Source organism: Perca fluviatilis, chromosome 15 (genome assembly GCF_010015445.1).
Source record: "Perca fluviatilis chromosome 15, GENO_Pfluv_1.0, whole genome shotgun sequence".
NCBI lineage: Eukaryota > Metazoa > Chordata > Actinopteri > Perciformes > Percidae > Perca > Perca fluviatilis.
In genome coordinates this window covers 19,704,669-19,722,882 of record NC_053126.1, presented here as the reverse complement: position 1 = coordinate 19,722,882, position 18,214 = coordinate 19,704,669, and the positions used below count along the sequence as shown (strand labels likewise).

The 18,214-nt window shown below is 39.8% G+C and overlaps 2 protein-coding genes across 3 annotated transcripts; both read right to left on the bottom strand.

Annotated features, from left to right (window-relative positions):
* Window positions 1-255: 255 nt before the first annotated feature.
* On the bottom strand, window positions 256-3,778 carry mreg (melanoregulin). Its single transcript, XM_039824180.1, has 5 exons — window positions 3,120-3,778; window positions 2,778-2,940; window positions 2,310-2,400; window positions 2,064-2,227; window positions 256-1,199 (listed from the first exon to the last, which is right to left on the bottom strand). Exons 1-5 carry the CDS (start codon window positions 3,209-3,211, stop codon window positions 984-986), a joined length of 726 nt encoding a protein of 241 aa, XP_039680114.1. The 5' UTR covers window positions 3,212-3,778; the 3' UTR covers window positions 256-983.
* A 621-nt stretch (window positions 3,779-4,399) lies between these two features.
* Window positions 4,400-15,823, bottom strand: stard3 (StAR-related lipid transfer (START) domain containing 3). 2 transcript variants are annotated; one of them, XM_039824178.1, is made up of 15 exons: window positions 15,556-15,819; window positions 13,590-13,827; window positions 13,405-13,482; window positions 12,679-12,756; window positions 12,517-12,570; window positions 12,070-12,187; window positions 11,880-11,981; window positions 11,710-11,765; window positions 11,532-11,624; window positions 10,106-10,168; window positions 7,603-7,698; window positions 7,430-7,509; window positions 7,198-7,302; window positions 6,999-7,092; window positions 4,400-6,466 (listed from the first exon to the last, which is right to left on the bottom strand). In XM_039824178.1, exons 2-15 carry the CDS (start codon window positions 13,797-13,799, stop codon window positions 6,344-6,346), a joined length of 1,350 nt encoding a protein of 449 aa, XP_039680112.1. In that variant the 5' UTR covers window positions 13,800-13,827; window positions 15,556-15,819; the 3' UTR covers window positions 4,400-6,343. The 2 variants fall into 2 exon arrangements, with proteins under 2 accessions (XP_039680112.1, XP_039680113.1); XM_039824179.1 differs by lacking the exon at window positions 13,405-13,482 and having other exon boundaries at window positions 15,556-15,823.
* Window positions 15,824-18,214: the final 2,391 nt, after the last annotated feature.

Genomic DNA, 18,214 nt, shown 5'->3' with positions numbered 1-18,214 from the left:
CATGCACCGTGAGGGCACAGTAACAGACTGAAGAAGACCCTTGTGTTCCATTTCAAAAGGAATGTTGCTCTCGTGCCACAGTTTCCATGGAATCGCTTAATACACACTTGACACACAATCCTATTTCAGTTTCGGATTTGCCGATAGTCATACAAACTCTTCTATTCTTCTTTGTGTACGTTTTTAATAAATGGAAACTCATATCACTTCACATGAGGCAGCCCCAGAGAAGTTATCATACCATGTGACACTGTACAGGCTTTAGGCTGGAACTTTATTTCATCATAAACTGGACACAAGAACACATACACAAACGTCTATATTAGCCTAGAAACCTTTCACATTTTAGGTATTTAATTGCTGAAGGGGAAAAAAACACCCTCATGCATTACCTAAGTCACCTCAGTCACATACACAACCAATTTAAATGGTTCAACATTCTGTCCTGTATTTCCATTTGTTATTTTCCAAAATGTTTGAAACCAAATGCAGACTATGAGTTAAAAGTATAAATTATGCAAACACACATTTTTGTGAAACTGTAAGAAAATCAGATTACTGGGCTATTTATTTAGTGTTGTTACCGATCATGTGATGAAGGTGTGTTGATAATCATAGGACAAAACATAAAGAGGCTCTGCTCAAAGGAACATCGCTACCCTGAAGGTTCACAACATCTGAACAATCAACAGGCTAAGAACTTGATAAAACTCTGTGGTAGACAGAAAAAAAGATAGACATTTAATACCACTGTAACATTTACCAGAACATTTGAAAAAGCCCTTTTAGATTTTGACTAGTGAAAATAAAATAAGACTCAAGCTGTGCAGTTGTGGGAGAGAAAAAAAATCGTTCAGCCTAAAGCGTCCAAGAAGCAGCAACACACTTGAAAGTAAGAGCTATGCATTTCTATCACCCATGTCTCCAGGGTTGATGACTACTGCCCCCTGCCATGCATTTATTATTATTGCAGCCAGTAGATCTTAAGATCTGTCACTTAAGTTTCCATCATCTCCTCCGCTCTCGTCCTCATCTTCTTCTTCATTGCCTTTTCCGTTCATGGCCTCTACCCTGGCCAGCAGCAACGGCAGGTTTATGGCAAGGCCCGACTCCTCCTCGTCAGAATCATCCTTTGGAGGATAGAAGCTCCTTGCCTTTTCCAGAAAATCTTCAGCTATATCTAGATACAGGAGACGATCCTATGAAGAGGTAAAGAAAGAGAATAAGTGGTTGAAGCAGCGAAACTGAATGTGATTATTGTCAGAACATGGGTGCTAAAGGGGTTAGTGTCTTTTACTAGTTTATGTCAACCTATATCATCCAGAGCTGTGATCTGAACCTCTGGAAGAATCTTGATTAATTGATCTTTTGACCAATTCAAGATGATAAGATAAGCCTCTGTTGAATGATACCCAATACCTTCTCTGCAACTGGGAAAGAATTCCCCATTAGTTCATCCTGAGTTCATGCCCCTAGCCTGAGAGACACAGGTAACAGGAGCTAAATGGATTTTTGGATACTGAAGTTGCAGTTAGACCAACTTAAAGGAATATGCCGTACGTTTGTTGAAATAGGGCTTATCACGGTCTTCCCTGGCTGTAGATAGGTGGGCCAACGCATTCTTTCTCTTAGTGCAAGTAATTAGGTTGTTTTTTTTGTCGGCTCACTTTTACTCACAACATGCTAACCGGCAACATAGGATTCCATTCACTATGCTAAGCTAACTAGCGGCGGCGCTACCGGTGTTGCACCGGACTAAAACAATGCATGCACAAAAGATGCATTGGCCCACCTATCTACAGCTAGGGGAGACCGTGATAAGCCCTATTTCAACAAACGGTGGCGTATCCCTTTAACAAGACAGCTGCAAGGGGTTGAGGAAAAGTACCCTTCGTTATGGCCTGAAGCACAGGGACGGAGTAAACACGCCCTCATTTTGGGTTAGGTCATGATTAGGATGAGTGATATGCCTCACACCACCCAAGGGTGCTTTTTTAACCATAACCTCTAGGTCACAGCAATGGCACTTTCACTTGAGGGATCAGTAGGAGTTCAAAGTTCACCAGGATTAGTAGATATCTCTCTGGTGGTGGCTCTCTGCTGCTGAAGATGGAAGTCTCACTGTGGAGCGTATTAAGCATGGCACGTGCTGCGGGGGCATTACGCATACGGTCATATGAGGCTCCAGCAGACACCGTCAGCAGCGAGTCGGCCTCCGCCGTGAAACCTAGAGAAGAAGGCAAACCATGTCCCGTTACTCTGTATGCAGAAGTGTAAATCTGTCCCACATCTCATCTGTTCAGCGTTACCTAAGTTCTCCATGACTGTCTTCCATTTGTCTCTGACCTCTCGACGGGTATCTCTCATGGCATCGATGCCAATACTTAGTCGGCGATAGCCCTGAATGAGAAAAGGACAAAGCTGTAAAAACAATTTCTTTCAGCCTGCTGAATTTCTTTCATAGGAGAGGCTCTTCCGGTCTACTCTCTTGTAATTAGATCATTTCACCATTGTCCTGCTGCACCATAGCTGGTTTGAATGACAGACCATAATCATTTTATACAGCTTAAGATGATTTGTCATTCATTTTTTCTGTCTGTTGCACTTTTTTGACTCTTTTGCACCTTCTGTAGTTACATTTCAGACCTTTTTTGCACCAGTTAGAGTCAACTGGAGTTCTTTTTTCACTGATGTTTCTTTTTTTCAACTTCAGGTTACCATGATTGAATAAAGCCTCAAGACTCTAATCTGTGTCAAGAAAATCTTTCCTCACATACCGTGGATCCCATGCGGGTCTTGTTCCTGGCCTGCAGCAGGCCGTATAGGACCCGGTCGTCATCTCTCTCCGAGTGGCTGGGGTCTCCTGGCTCACTCCACAGGTTGGTCTCCTCATCACGACGCTTCTGGACTTCACGGTTAAAATACTCCAACGGATCCTGACTGTTAGCCAACACACACAAGCAATAAATACACTTTCATACAGTGGATGTACATACATAATCAAAGGTGACACATGATAATTACAGTACATACTGACACTATAAAATACATTTTTGGTGCATTGTTCGATTATGTGTAAATGCTGATAATTGTGTTAGAGTGGTTGGTGGTCTTCTTACGGCATTAAAGGCTGCTTTTCCTCATCTTCGTCATCGTCGTCACCACTATCGCAGCAGCAGCAGCAGCAGAGCTTCTTAAATGCTGAACCCATCTAGAGTCAGTGGGTAGCAGGTGTTCACAATGGTTGATAATCCAGACGTAAATCGGACTTCAGTTCTTTGAAAGGTAGAACAACTTCCTTGGTTCTTCAAGCAATAGTAAAGCTGATTCCAGTGGTGAGTCTGGTCTGATATGTACGAACTCAGCTGGTTTGCTTTTAATTTCACAATGCTTCTGTGCTGTAGATGCTCTCTCCTTAGAAAGGAGACCTTATTCACAGCCTATGTATCAAAAAAGATTTGGCAAAGTAAGAAAAGGCACCTGTCACAACATGTGGTCCACTAGAATGAATCTTAATGATCTGGTTTCGCTCTCAGAGGAAGAGCATCTGGTAAAAATTATCAAAAGAAAATCAGGTTAAAAAAAAGTTACAAAACAAGTCACTGATCCTCAAACTCTACCTAATTTTCAGCTTCCCATTTATAGGGCCCAGTCAGGGCTCCACATCCAGATCATGAGCCAGAGCCTGTCCGGGTAGAGATGCTCAGGCAGATGGCAGCCCAAGGACTGGTGCTTCTCATCAGCCTTACGAAGGGGACAAAGAGTGCAGTGAGGCGCTCCCTCTCTCATCGATTTAAAAAAAAAAAAAACACATTCACACACCCACAGCCTCAGAAGACAGTCACAACATAATCATGTGAGCTGCTCCAGCCCTTGTCCTTAGCATTTGGTTTTTCCCTGAGGACAACACATCTCCTTTTTAACAGTAGGTCTGATTACATACTCTATGTCCAATTTACCACAGCTGTATTAAGGATTATTTAAATTCATTGCATCACTGAGATCACTTAACCATGAATCTGTATACATGTGGATTACTTTGAATTTCAGAAGATTTCTGATTTTACAAAAGTCTTTCAAAGAAAAAGCAGAAGTCTGGTTAAGCATTGTGAACGTTGCAACAGGCTGACACACATGTGACATAGGCTCATGTCACATGGTATTATTGTTCATGACATAAACCCCCCCCAGGATCCAATATGAAAATATAGGGGTAGAAACTACCATGATATAACAGTCATTCAGTATCACATTAGGGGGAAGGTAAAAGGTCATACAAGATATAAATACATACGTACTGTATACAAAAACAATATACAGAGTATGAAATGGATAAAGCAAGAGGTTTATATTAAGAACTGGTTTTGACTGCAAGTTGAATGAGGCTTGGAAGCTGGTCATGAGTTTATATATTTTATTAGACATAAGACACTGGTTAAGACTCAAAAATGGTCGGTCAGTATAGAGTACGTGATGGCTTCAAATTAAGATGTTTGATGAATGGTCTATAGACACATTTAAAGTATTATAAAAAAAACTATCAAAGAAAACAAGTACTCTAAGCAAGCGTCATACGGATACAGTATAACTTTGCTGAACATATTAGTCATTGATTCAACAGTATAAAATAAATGCAAAGCAAAAGAAAAGGCGGACATGTAATGTGACTATGTTAAAGGCACCAAAATGTTGATATCATTAATGACGTTCTCTCAGTACAGTACTGAATGTAGCTAAAACCAATCCCCTTAAATCTCTAGCCACTTGTTTGACTTTATAAAAAGGAATAACTTCAGACTGTGAACGCAGCATTCACAAATAACCTGGGCTTACAAAGTAAAAATGCCTCAAGGCTGTGTGGCCATGATGCGAGTCTGATGTGGTGAATGACCACATTACACTCACATCATTTTACACTAATATGCCGTTTCAACGTATGAACATTTCAATAAAGTTGTTTCATGCCTTATTTCTCAAGATTGAAAAGCACAAGGAAGAACAAGTCACTCTCTTTGGTTCAACTCCACAGTAGTTTGAACCAATGACCAGACCTCAGTCTTTTTAGTTTTCATTACATATGCAATGTTAAATCATGATTTGTCTGGAGATACAGACTTTGAAACAAAGCTAGAACTCAGCAAGCTAGAAGTGACATTTCTAACTGATTAAAAACAACATCATGCTCGATGATGTAAGAAATGATAGAAAAACATCATTCAGTGCCACATCTCAGGCCCTGAGGGAAGCCAGAACTAAAGTCAATGGAAATCCGTACAGTAATAACTTTTGAAGACAAATAATGAGTCAGCTCTTTTACCATAAGGCCACTAGAGGTTATTGGCACCAAAATGAGCTTTAGTTAGTATACAGCAGCCCAATTTATGAACATTATCACCATCATCTTCATTTGTCTTAATGAGCTTGACAATACATTTGCAACACATCACCTCATCTGACTGACTGGTTTGACTTCCTGGCTGATCCCGACGTGCAAAACAAAAGCAGTATTAAAAACCCTCAGTAAGAGTTGATTAAATGTTAGCCAATTTTTGAACCCTGGGATAGAGAATGTAGTCAAACCACAGTAGGAGGCTTTCACTATGTGGCTCAGTGGTGACTCCCTCTAGTGGTGATTAAACTACAAGTGACATCTTTCCCCATCTATTACAGTGTAGAAAAGGAGAATAAACTGTGTGGAAATAGCTTTTACCCATTTAAATTAAGTGTTTGTTGAAAATATGGCTGTGAAGTGTGGATTTTTTTTTTTAGGGCAGGTGCACCAGAGAAACACATTTAAGATGGTACAGTGAAAATATACACACAAAATAATTAAAAGAAAAGCAGCAAGTCAACGTGTGCAGTAAGATAAGGCTCAGAGGGACAGCTGCTTCATGCCATTGCACCAGTTCTTTTGTAACAAGTGAAACAGATGCCCAAACAGTGAGATTCACTGGGATCCTCATACAGGTTTACTTGTTTCAGTAATGTCCACCCTGCCACAAGACGACTTAGCAGATTCAGGAAGCACAGTACTCATTGCACGGCGAGGGACACAGCAAAACAATTACAGGTCCACAATAAAAAATACGTATGTGATCACGCTAAAAAAACAACAAAGTTTAAGGATGAGGAGGAACATTGTCTTTGAAATCTGAAAAACTCCTCTTCTCTTGTGACTGAAGTGTGGTTACATGTCTCACATCTCCTATGCTTACAAGTGCAGTGTTCTCAGTGAGGGTAGCACATCCCTTCAGCTGAGGGTACTGCTAAAGCACATTTTTGGGGTCCACTAACAGAAAAGAACAGTGACATCTCTCAGCCAAAGTTAGATGTCTCTCCTGTTTTATGTGTGTTGGTGGGAGCGGAATGAGGGCCGCAGCTCAGCGATACGTTGCCGTAAATGGGACATGAATTCAAACATGGTGGCGGCCAGACTCTGGTGGATGAGGTAGCGGGGCAGTCGGCCCTGACGAGACACAAACAGTGACTGTTAATGCTGTGCTTCTTACACATAACTTTTTTGCACACCTGAAATATATTTATGCATTTCTTTCATCTTTTGGCATGGATCTTCTGATGGCGGTCTGTCGGTCCACCACATAGAAATATCTCAACAACTATGTTGATATATTGCTATGACATTATGTACAGACATCCATGGTCCCCAGAGATGTTTCATCTTGCGCCATCGTCACGTCAAAATTTGCTCAGCAGCTTAAAACTTTCTTTGTCTCAGTGTGTTCTGCAATTCAAATGTTCATCCTTGTTATTTATACGTTAATAGATTCTAGTATAATTACTGATTGAGTCATGTTTAAAAACCTCTTTCTGCTCTGTTCCCATTCTATTTTTCTGCATCCTGTCACTATTTTCTGCTGCAGCACCCCTTTTCTAATTACAGAAAATTTGAATTTTACCAAATCTTCAAGGCAATTATGAGCCCATCTTGCCTCGAATGACATAAAATGGCAGATTAACTGAGGCGCGTATCTTCTCACCTTCAAGTCTGTGTTGAGGACCCAGATGAAGGTGCAGACGGACGGGTTGCTGCTGGATTTGAGCACCACAAATCCTCCGGGACCGTTCTCGCCCCTGAGGCCAACAATAAACAAGGTAGGAGAGAAGACAGAGAAGTTTAAGAAATTAAACTAACACAACTGCACTTCTGTCAAATCGACACGATGTTCATAATCTCACCTGACGTAGCGACCGCTTGAAGGTTTGCCGTCGTGGTCAGTTGCCATGCCAGCAGACAGGTAGCAGTCTCGTCTGCGTTCCACCCGTCGAACATTAACAAAATCCCTAAAGGAAAGAAAAATCCATCGGCCCGTCAATTTACTTTATTTCGGAGCTGCAGTCTGCATGAAAATTAGGTAACAGAAAATAAACCGCCCCATATTGAAGCTTGCTGTATGCTGTGCTGATGTACCTCGCAGACACAACTCCCCCTGCTGCTCCAGAGGCCACATCATATGATACTAGTGTGTTGTCGTCAACCCTCTGAAGGATCTGAGGAGAAGGCAGACAGCACTGTTAAGACTGTGGCACAACACGATGAAAAATATTCAGAAACATGAGTAAAACTACGTCAAAGTTGTTCACCTGGCAGGCGGAAACAGTTCTGTTCCACTGGACCATCTTCTCTGGTTGCAGAATTACCTCCTGATACACAAGCTCAGCAGGACACTGCATTAAGGCCTGAACAAAAACAACAATAGACAAACATTACAAAATGCCTCTTTTAAAACTTGTCTTAGAATGGGATCCCCCCGCCCCCGTAACACTTTTATTTCATGTCACTTTTTATCACACTACAGTCACAAGGCCTTAGCCTTTCAAAGTTAACTAGCTAGTAAAGAGAAAGACCGTATTTATGCTCATCGTAGTTTCTATGAACATTTTTAGAATCAACACACTGCTGATGCCTGCTGTTCTAGAAAAAGAAAAAAAAAAAAAAACATGACAACACACAGGTCATTTAATTTAACACAGCAGAAGTGTGTCTAAAAGCAAAAGGAATCTGAGGCGGTTATGACCAGGCCTTGTTTGTCATTTAGGTGATTATCATTAGCATCTCAAATAGCCTTCAGTTATGTAGCATCCTGTAAATAGCAGGCTTCCTTTGACTATCTCTCTGGGAAATTACCCCTGCTAAAAGGAACTCCTTTGCAACGTGACTCCAGTTGCTCTGAAGCTAGTAGAATAGCACCAGGAAGTCTCTTTAACATCTGATTTAACACCACATTAGTCTCTCTCTTTAGTCTCGATTATTTCATAACAGTGACCTCTAGAGGTTGTTCAAATACATACATGCCCATCAGCTGCAAAGTGTACTTAATTCAGTTACGGCAGAGTGTTTAAAGGTCCCATTAGTGTTAATTTTGTCACCTATTTTTAATTTAGTCTTAGTCTTGTGCCAAAAACTGTTGTTAGTCAAGTTTTAGTCTACTAAAAGTCTCGTCATTTTAGTCAAGTTTTAGTCAAAACATTTTAGTCTTTTTTTAAATAAATTATTTCTGATAACCATTTCAGTAAAATGGTTATAAAAATAAATAAATTATATAAAAGTTATATAAATGTTGAGCCTCTTATTTATTTCACCAGTAAATTTCTGCTCAACGACAAAAACAGCCACTGCATGGGAAAAGGATATTCTACAATAAAATAAATGCAGCATGAAACTGGCGAGGCGTATTTCAAGTGAACGCAACATATGTGGTTTTTTTCAGACAACGGCAGCTGCAGCTACAGACTGTCGTACGTCTCGTGTTGGAATCCTACACAGTGAAATAGAGACTAACTTTTACACCATTTAGGTGTCAGCATTGTAACCGTGTTTACTCCAACTGCTAGCTAACGGTAGGCTAACGTTACCTGCTGCCAAGTGTAGTGTTAACTAGCGCCCCGTGCAGCAATGTGTCGGTTGACTCCAACGTCCGTTTAGGAGCATCAGAGAGAAGCGCAGGCACCAAAATCTGTGTTGCTATTAGGTCCGGTACATAACTGTAGTTAAGGCACCTGTCGGTGCCGTAGCACCGGGTCAAGGTAACAGCTGAATATTCTATCTCATGATGAAAAGGTAGAGACGATTGTAGACGAAAATGAAGAGAGATTTTATCTTCGTTTTTATTTTATGCAAAACATTTTAGTCTTGTCTTTTTTCGTCAACAATAATGCATGTTAATTTAGTCTTAGTCAGCGTTTTTGGACATTGGCGCAGTCTCGTCATCGTCTCGTCTTAGTCATGGAAAAAAAAAGGTTGTTGACGAACATATTTAGTCTCGTCTCGTCTGACGAAATTAACACTAGGTCCCATGGCATGAAAATTTCACTTTATGAGGTTTTTTAACATTAATATACGTTCCCCCAGCCTGCCTATGGTCCCCCAGTGGCTAGAAATGGCAATAGGTGTAAACCGAGCCCTGGGTATCCTGCTCTGCCTTTGAGAAAATGAAAGCTCAGATGGGCCAGTCATAAGGGGAAAGGTTACCTCCCCTTTCTCTGAATTTGGCCTGCCCATGAGAAAGAGAGAGACATCATGGCTTGCAAACGAGCGAAGCATGGCAGTTGGTCAAGGCCACACCCCCACCCTCCACCTTGCCCCCCCTCCTCCTCAATAGCATTTAAAGCTACAGAAACAGAAATGGCACGTCCTGAGGAAAGCTCATTGTGGGACTGGCTCTAGTGGCTGTAATTCTGCACCAAGGCTGAATGTCGGGAAAGAGACTTCAGATACAGTATTAGGGGAACAATGAGGCCTATATAAAAGCATCCAAAGAGCACCATGTCATAGGACCTTTAAAAGGATTGTGAAGGCTGCACTGATACAGCCTGACATACTCTTTACAGTTACAATAATGTAGTACAGAATCAGTCCTAAACATAGAATGACAATGAATGAATATGGCATTAAACATAGATGTTTTATATCTATGTGTAATGCCATATTCAGTCTCATTTTTATATCTATAGCATTACACAACTTGAAAAAAACACTTGATAATAGTTTACAAATGTACAATGTGGAATGGCAAAAAAATCACTACTAGAGCATGTGTCTTGGTGAGACATGGTTTCATAATGAATCCAAAGAGTGCTGCTGTACCTTCAGAATGAAAGTCTTTCCATGGAAGGGAATCTCCAGAGTGTAGACACAGTCTCCCATGTCCTGGAATGAAACAAAATACTGTTAGTAGGATGATTATTTCTCTTTCGTTTCAGTGTATCTAAGGAAAACAAAAGTAAAAAACTATTTACCTTTCTGGTGGTAAAATATAGATGGGCTTTTTTTTTTTATTGAAAATTTCAGATTCAGATAAGAACTACAAATAAACTGAAACCATTCGTGCAGTGAATGTGGAACGAGTTGGGTTTTCGATTATAGTTTGAAATTTGGATCTGGGTCCAAGTTGCTAAATGATGTTGTTTCACTGAGTTCAGAGTCTCACTGAATCTGCTTCTCTTATTAGCAAAGAACTGTGCACAAAATATTGAATTAACTACATAGCAAATATGTGACCCCTATAAGCAGCAAGTTATAGTTTTAGTAATCTGAATGCCCATCTTGGACTTTTATTTCTCTCCAAACAAGCTACTTAACTGGATCCATATTGAATAAACAGTACAGCCCGACCAGTACTGGATTGTCGAAGCGGATGCCGATATTGAGTTAAAAAAAATCTGATAAAAGATGTATCAGCCAATAGTATTTTTTTTTCAACATTAACACATAACCCAAGGAAACTAGGGACTAACTCAGGACACCATTACTCCACCAATGAATAATAATCTGAATGTCGAGGACAACGCCTTAGAATTATGACCAAGATACATACTGAGCATGTTACAGTGTAAAATCAACGTGTCAGTGCTCTGTGGTGGACAAACTATGTAATAGTGAAAGACCTCAAACCCAGTTTGGCATTTCCGTACAGCAATTTTTTGTTACTCATCGACCGACATACACATACACACCAATATCTGCAATATGCCAATATCGGCAGATATATTGGTCCAACTCTAATACACAAATTCAATACAAAATTCTGATTCATTAATCTGCAATCATGGCACCCGTATAGCTCTGTTGGTAGAGCGGGTGCCCATATATAGCGGTTTACTGCTCAATGCAGTGGGCCCGGGTTTGACTCCGACCTGCGGCCTTTGCTACATGTCATTCCCCCGCTCTCACCCCTTTCATTTCTTTAGCTGTCCTGTCAATAACGGCCTAAAAATGCCCAAATAATAATAATAATAATCTTTAAAAAAATAATAATAATAATAATAATAATAAAATTAAAATCAATCCCCAACCCTTCATATGGCTTGTAGCAAAACACAATTGAAAGTTTTGGTGCTTGAACACTTTGTCTACACTGGCCACATAGCCAAAGCAACACGTCACCAGGGCAGCTTCAGTCCTCAGTTGCATTTTAGCACTCTAGTTATGCATGTGACCGCAACCAAAGGGGAAGATAAGGCACTTCTTTATTGGATAGATCAAATATGTTGAAGGTAAATCATTCACTCACATTATTTTTTTCATACTTCCAGTTTTCCTCCTGGGCTAAGATCTGCTCTACCACAGACATGGCCTCACGACCCTGTCTGACATACTCCTTCTCCTGGAACAAGAGTGAGGAGAGGAAAGAAAATCATCAGCCATGATCAGGTGAGTAGTATAGAGACTCCTCAGTCTGACGCAGGTACCTGTGTAGTGACAGCTTTGCGTCCAAGACCCTCCTCATCCAGATCCTCTTCAGATCCTGCAGACACGAGTTCAGAGCCAAAATTGAAATTGTGGCTCAAACACAGGACATAATAAACCCACTAAGGCTGATTAAACAAGGACCGATCACAACAGAGGAGCAGACACTCACCTGCGACAGATTCAGGCGGAGAGTAAAACTGTCCGTCTGAAACAGCGCGGGGGTAGATCATGGGGGCTCGTTCACAGGCTGCGTTCACCGCTGCCAGGTAGGCTGATGTCAAAGAAGAAACATAGTTAGAAAAAGGAGAAACAGATTTTGGTGGAGTCGTGTTCAAACTTGTCAAAAATCTCTCTCTCACCTCTCTCGTCGTCGGCCTCCTGAGGGAGCACCTTGAAGTCAAGGAACCAGGTCTCCAGCCAGGCCACCACAAACGAAGTGATGGGTATCACATAGCCAAAGGCATTCTGGGAAAGGAGCTGTGTAGAGACAGAAACCATGTCATCCTGAAGTTGCGGGGTATCAAACAAAAATATAAGTACTAGTATGAGAAGTGGTTGTATTTTATGGTGTTACTTCCCCATTGTTGAATATAAAAAAAAAGGAAAGAGAGCTGTAAAAATGTTCCTCTGTGCTGCATAAAACAATCAAATCATAAAAACTCTTATCAGATCATCATCCGGTCAGGCAGCAGATTTACTGACATAAATGTAGAAGTGAAAAGGTCTCTGTGGTTTTGACTGATATGCACCAAACACACATATACACAACTGTAAAAATGTAGCAGAGGCAGGAGGGGGACACTCACACTAGATATGATGACCTTAACAACGAGGAAGACGCTGGTCACTAGAGTGGTAACCTGTGGAGGAAGTGGACGATATGTGTTGTAATTCACATCCAGATCTGCTAATAAGAGATTTTACATGATTTCATTAGTGTGTGCTTCACTGTGCCCTAGCTCACTTACCGCAATGACCCACCAATGCTTCAACCGAAAAGCAGCATAACCCACTTGGAGACACAGGAAACGAAACAAGGCAAGCAGCTGAGACAAGGAGGAAGGAACAGAAAAGTAAAAAACAATGACCTCAGGCATTTCAAATTATCGTGTGGTTCAGGCATGTTGACTTATGTTAACATTTCCTCCTCTTGTGTCAATAAATGTAGTGATAAACCTTGACATCACATTCACATACTATAATACAATATCCGCCTGGTCGTCAAATTAAATAAATAATAAATAAATAAAATAACATACAGGTTGAACATGAGGATCTATCTGCTCATTGAGAGGTCAAAGCTTTCCAAACACGATCAGGATTACACACTTACACACAATGCCACCTTTCTACATAGAAATTAAAGTGCTCATATTATGCTTTTTGGCTTTTTCCCCTTTCCTTTATTGTGTTATATATCTTTTTTTTGTGCATGTTATAGGTTTACAAAGTGAAAAAGCACAAAGTCCACCCCAAAGGGACTAACCATCTTCCAGAGAAAACACTGTTCACAAACTGCTCCAAATCAGCTCTACTGCAGCAATGTGCAGTACAGCAAAAATATGGTGTTTTTTGAAAATTAAACCATGTAAACCTATTCTGATATAATATCTAAATACAATTATGAACCTGAAAATGAGCATAATATGAGCACTTTAAATGATATGTTCTCAGAGTTGGACTGACCCACTTACAAAGATGTCAAAGAAGGAAGATCTGTAGTCATAAAGGACGACCTCATTTTTTAAGCTGTCCCAGATTGAGCTGGAGATCTGCAGGAGAACAGAGCAGTGTCCGATCAGTCTTAACCCATCACTGCTGTGGCAGACAGGACAAAACCCATGTCTCTAAAAACATTACGCCCAAAATAAACACTCACATTCAGCTCAATAATCCACAGAAGGGAGATGAAGAGCAGATCGAATGTCACGAAGAGACAGAAGGTGCGGCGGACGTCAGAGATGGCCCTGCGCTCTGCGGGTGGCAACAGGTACGGGGAAGGGAGGGACAGAGATGTAGAGTAGGAAGCATTCAGGGAGGCGATGGCAGGGAGGCTGCCCCCGAGCTCCCCATAGTCTCCACCCGGCATTCCTGCTGCGAGACAGGAAACTCCCCCCCTGTAAAAAGGGAGATAAAGTCATTCTGTATTAACCAAAAAAATGGAAAGAATGTGCATCAAAAAGGGCTATAAATCACATAACATTGGCCCAATATGGTTGTGAAAAACCCTTTAAAGCTGTGCATAAAAAGCAGTTTATACTGAGTCCAATGTGTGCTACAGTAGCACCTAAACAATGAAACGTGTCACAATTTTCGTTAAGGACGGCTCATAATACTCATAACATTTATATTCTAAAGATTAAGATCCAGTACATAAGTTTTCATCTGTCTTGTCTTCATCAGGGCAACATCTAAATAAAATGTTTGGTGAATAAAACATGTTGTATTAGAGATGAGTTATACCACGTTTTTATTTTTGATATTCTTGCTTTTACTAGTCTGAACCTTGTGTGTGTGTTTGCAAAAAAAAAGAAAAGATAACAGCAGAGAAAAATTCCTTCTTCCTTCACTACTGTCGCTGCTCTGCGTGCAGTCTTATGACTTTCCTCAGCATTTTATCAGGTTTAAGAACCAACAATACACATGATCCATTTGCTATATTTTGATACTGATTTATAACATATTTTTGACGATGTAAAACTTATTTTCTATGTTTGTTGCTACATTATCTATCCACAAACCATAATGTGGTTAAGATAAACAGCTTAAGGTATCACTGTTAGCCTCTTTACATAAAGAACCACAGTCCAACAGTCCTCTACCAATGTTACATTAAAGAAAATATTTATCCATTGAAGATGTTGCCATAAAAAACAACCAACTCCATAACACTGAGACTACAATCTGAATCTGGACTACACAGAATATTTTGTATCCTTTGTGTAGATAAACTATTTGTGCTGCTGTATGTTTAAATACAGGATTTGATCGTGGGGGAATTGTTGGGTCTCTGTAAACTATAGAGTGTGGTCTAGACTATACCTATTCCATCTGGAAAGTTTCCTGAGATCATTTCTGTTAGGATTTGACACTATAAATAAAATTTAATTGAATTAAAACGCACAACTGTCAGTGTGTTTTAGTGCTGGAGCATTTATTGAAGTTTGCCTGCACTTTGGCATCAGATTGTTGGCAGAATAATTGCTTGTAACAGGAAGACAGTCTGTTCTGTTTGACCATTAGAACAAATACCAGCCAATGCTGAGTGAGTTTCAATTGTCTCATCAACTAGCTATTTCTAGACAATGAACTTAATGTTGACAAGCATCATGAGACATCCCCGGTTTATCTACTTATCTAGAAAGACTACAGTCCTCCGCGTTTGGATAGGACATCTTTAAAATCGTCAGGTTAAGTTGTGTTTTAGCGTTTTCAGACCGCAGTAACTTACTACCCCCGCCCCTCACTCAACAAACAACTTGTCTGGCTGTACTTCTGCATGTGTCAGGCAAGCTAACAAGCTAACGTTAACTCACCCCTGTCGACCAGCGTTACCAGTAAAACAAGACAGACAAAAAATAAGCACCAGTATCGTTGGTGCAATTGTATAGATAACTCTTGTAAACAAACGGAGTGATCAAGCGAAGAGAAGAGGCTATGTTGGCGACCACGGTTAGCTTCATGTTAACGTTACACCATAAAGAAACATGTCACAAAGACATCACGTCTCAAGTGAACAGCTACAGAAAGTAAGGCTATGAAGCAAGGAAATAAAGTCAACATAACCCCGCATAAAACTATTTCTTAAAAACCCAATTTTAAAGCATTAAACTAACTAAACTTACTTGATTTACCGCATCATCATCATCGCCTGTCTTCCGGACCGGGGCTGACCTTTCAAAGATTAAATATCGCCGCAAGATGGTTTTTCTTCTTCTTCTTTGAGGTTCCACCGCAGTTGGCATCCACAATGTTGCATTACTGCCTCCTTCAGGCTTTACTCTCCCTCGGTGTCCATTCCTCTCAAAGCGTCTTTTCATTCCAGTCACTCTTTAAAAAAAACTACGTACTGTCTGCTTTTAGCGATTACTGTAATTTAATTGAAGGTTACATTGAATGCGTTTATAATCACGGGCTGCCCCCTGTTGGACAAAGCGCATGCCTAGCTACATCACGCCGACTTTCAGTTTTATTTTGAATGTTTAACCGGAGGTATCGTCATTTTAAAGCCGAACTGCCGTTGCAAGAAGATGTATCAAGGTCTCAAATCAACACGGCAAAAGTCACAGGACGCTACCGCCTCGGTTGGTTGTACCAGAGACGGTTTAGTTCTCTTATCTTAATAAATCCATGTTTAGAATAGGATCTTTGGTCATACCGGTAAGAAAAGAGAAAAAAAGACAAGAGAAAAAACTCAATTGTACTTCCGGTTTCGTTAGAATATAGAATATGCTATTAATAAAAGCTTTGAAACAAATTCTTAGCAATATGTATTACACCTACAGTGTATTACAAACATAGTACATGTCACCTGTGCACTTCAAAATGTTTAAATCCATCAAAAACAAAATTGTAAAAATTATCATTGGCCTGCTTAGAGTTATTTAACAGCTATAACGTTTTTAAACAGCACAAACATTAATAGGGGTTGATTAATTTAGCAGAAAACAATAGTGACATTTATTAGACCTCATAGGCCTAACTAATAAATATAACTTGAGTTTACCTTCCTCTGTAGCTACATCTATAAAAAAAAATAACTTTCTGGTTACAGTGCATATGAAAGGCCTTTTTCTATGTGTGATAAATCCATGCAACAAATTTAATCTTTTCTATATTTTATTTTATGGTGATCATTTTTTAGTATGTTAAATAAACAGTTTGGTTTTTGCAGTACTAATTAAGCCAGTACAGGCTACATAAAGGTTTTGTGCAGCACACACACACACACACACACACACACACACACACACACACACACACACACACACACACACACACAACACACACACACACACACACACACACACACACACACACACACACACAAACACACACACAAAACAGTATACAGATCAGAGTTTAAAGGAGAAAAGGAAAGACTGTTTATTTTGATAGTTTTTATTGTTGCTCACATTAAAACAACCACATCACATTGAGAAACAAGAGAATGGAAAAATAAAATTAAAATAAAGACAGAATAAGCATAAGAGTTCATACATGTCTTTCTATGGTTGTTTCTTTTGACCTGGTTGGAGAGGGGAGGTGGACAGAGAGGGTCGGCTGCAGAGCCTTCTCCAGTCATCCCACTATTTTGGCAGGTCAGAGGTCAAAGTTTTACACAGTATTTATATACAGCCCAGATGATGCAAAGATGTATTAATCCTGTGGCACAACTGAAAACTTCCTATACATCAAATCATGTATCTTTAGTTAAAGTGGAAATTAAGTTAGATGCTGACTAAAAACTTTTATAAATTGTTGTTGACTCCGAGAAAGGAGAGACTAAGTGGTAAAAAGACTTCAGAAAGTTTGCACAGTAACCGTTTTGCTCAAATGTCAGTAGTACAGTAACTGCAGTGCCTGGTTTTAGGCTTGTGAGCTGGAAACAGACAGTAGAAACAAGACAGAGCTGAGTTACTACAGTAATACACTGGATGTTAGATTAGAAAAATAGCTCTTACAACACATCCATGACATACAATCAAAAAGATGACAATAGAAAAGTGTTAACATACAAAAAGGAATCTGTGAGCACTGAGAAATCCCAAAATGAGTCAACAGATTTAAATTTACATTTTTTGACTTCTTAACATGGTGTCAGTTCGCAGTGAATCCAGTCCAAATGTGTGATGCATGCAGGCAACGGTTATTTCAAACAAATTAGAGGTAGCGTTGCCCTTTAATGATTCATTTTTTAGTATACTCAAATATGAAAAGTGTGGTATGAAATAACCACACACATTCACTCTCACTTGCTTATGGATTTAACACAATAAAAAAAAAGCACGTTGGTGCTTTTTATTGAGTCTTACAAAAAGTGATACTCCACCACAAATATTTTCAATATCTATGTTTTTATTATAGATTTACTGACTCTAGATTGCGGGACTCAGATGATGGGCACTGGGCAGAATATAAGCAGGTTATGATACATAAATGATCTGCGAAGTGGGTGTTTTTATACTTCTTTAGGCCTTGAAATCTTGTATTACAGTTATAGCTAACATTAATTAAAGTTGACCACATCTCTCTCTTTTTTAAGCCACCTTTCAAGCTGTCAAGAGGTTAAAGTTATAATCCATAAGATTTCAGTATGTGGTAATTTAACACTAATACAAAAATATGATATAAATGAGATACAATTACAAAACAGTAATCTGGGATTACATGCTGCATTGTTTTTCTGTGAATCCCCTAACTAATTTGAAACTCTCGATAGAATGGCAGACTCCGCCACAAACGCTGATAACTACCGTATATAGCATTAAAACTGGATTTCAC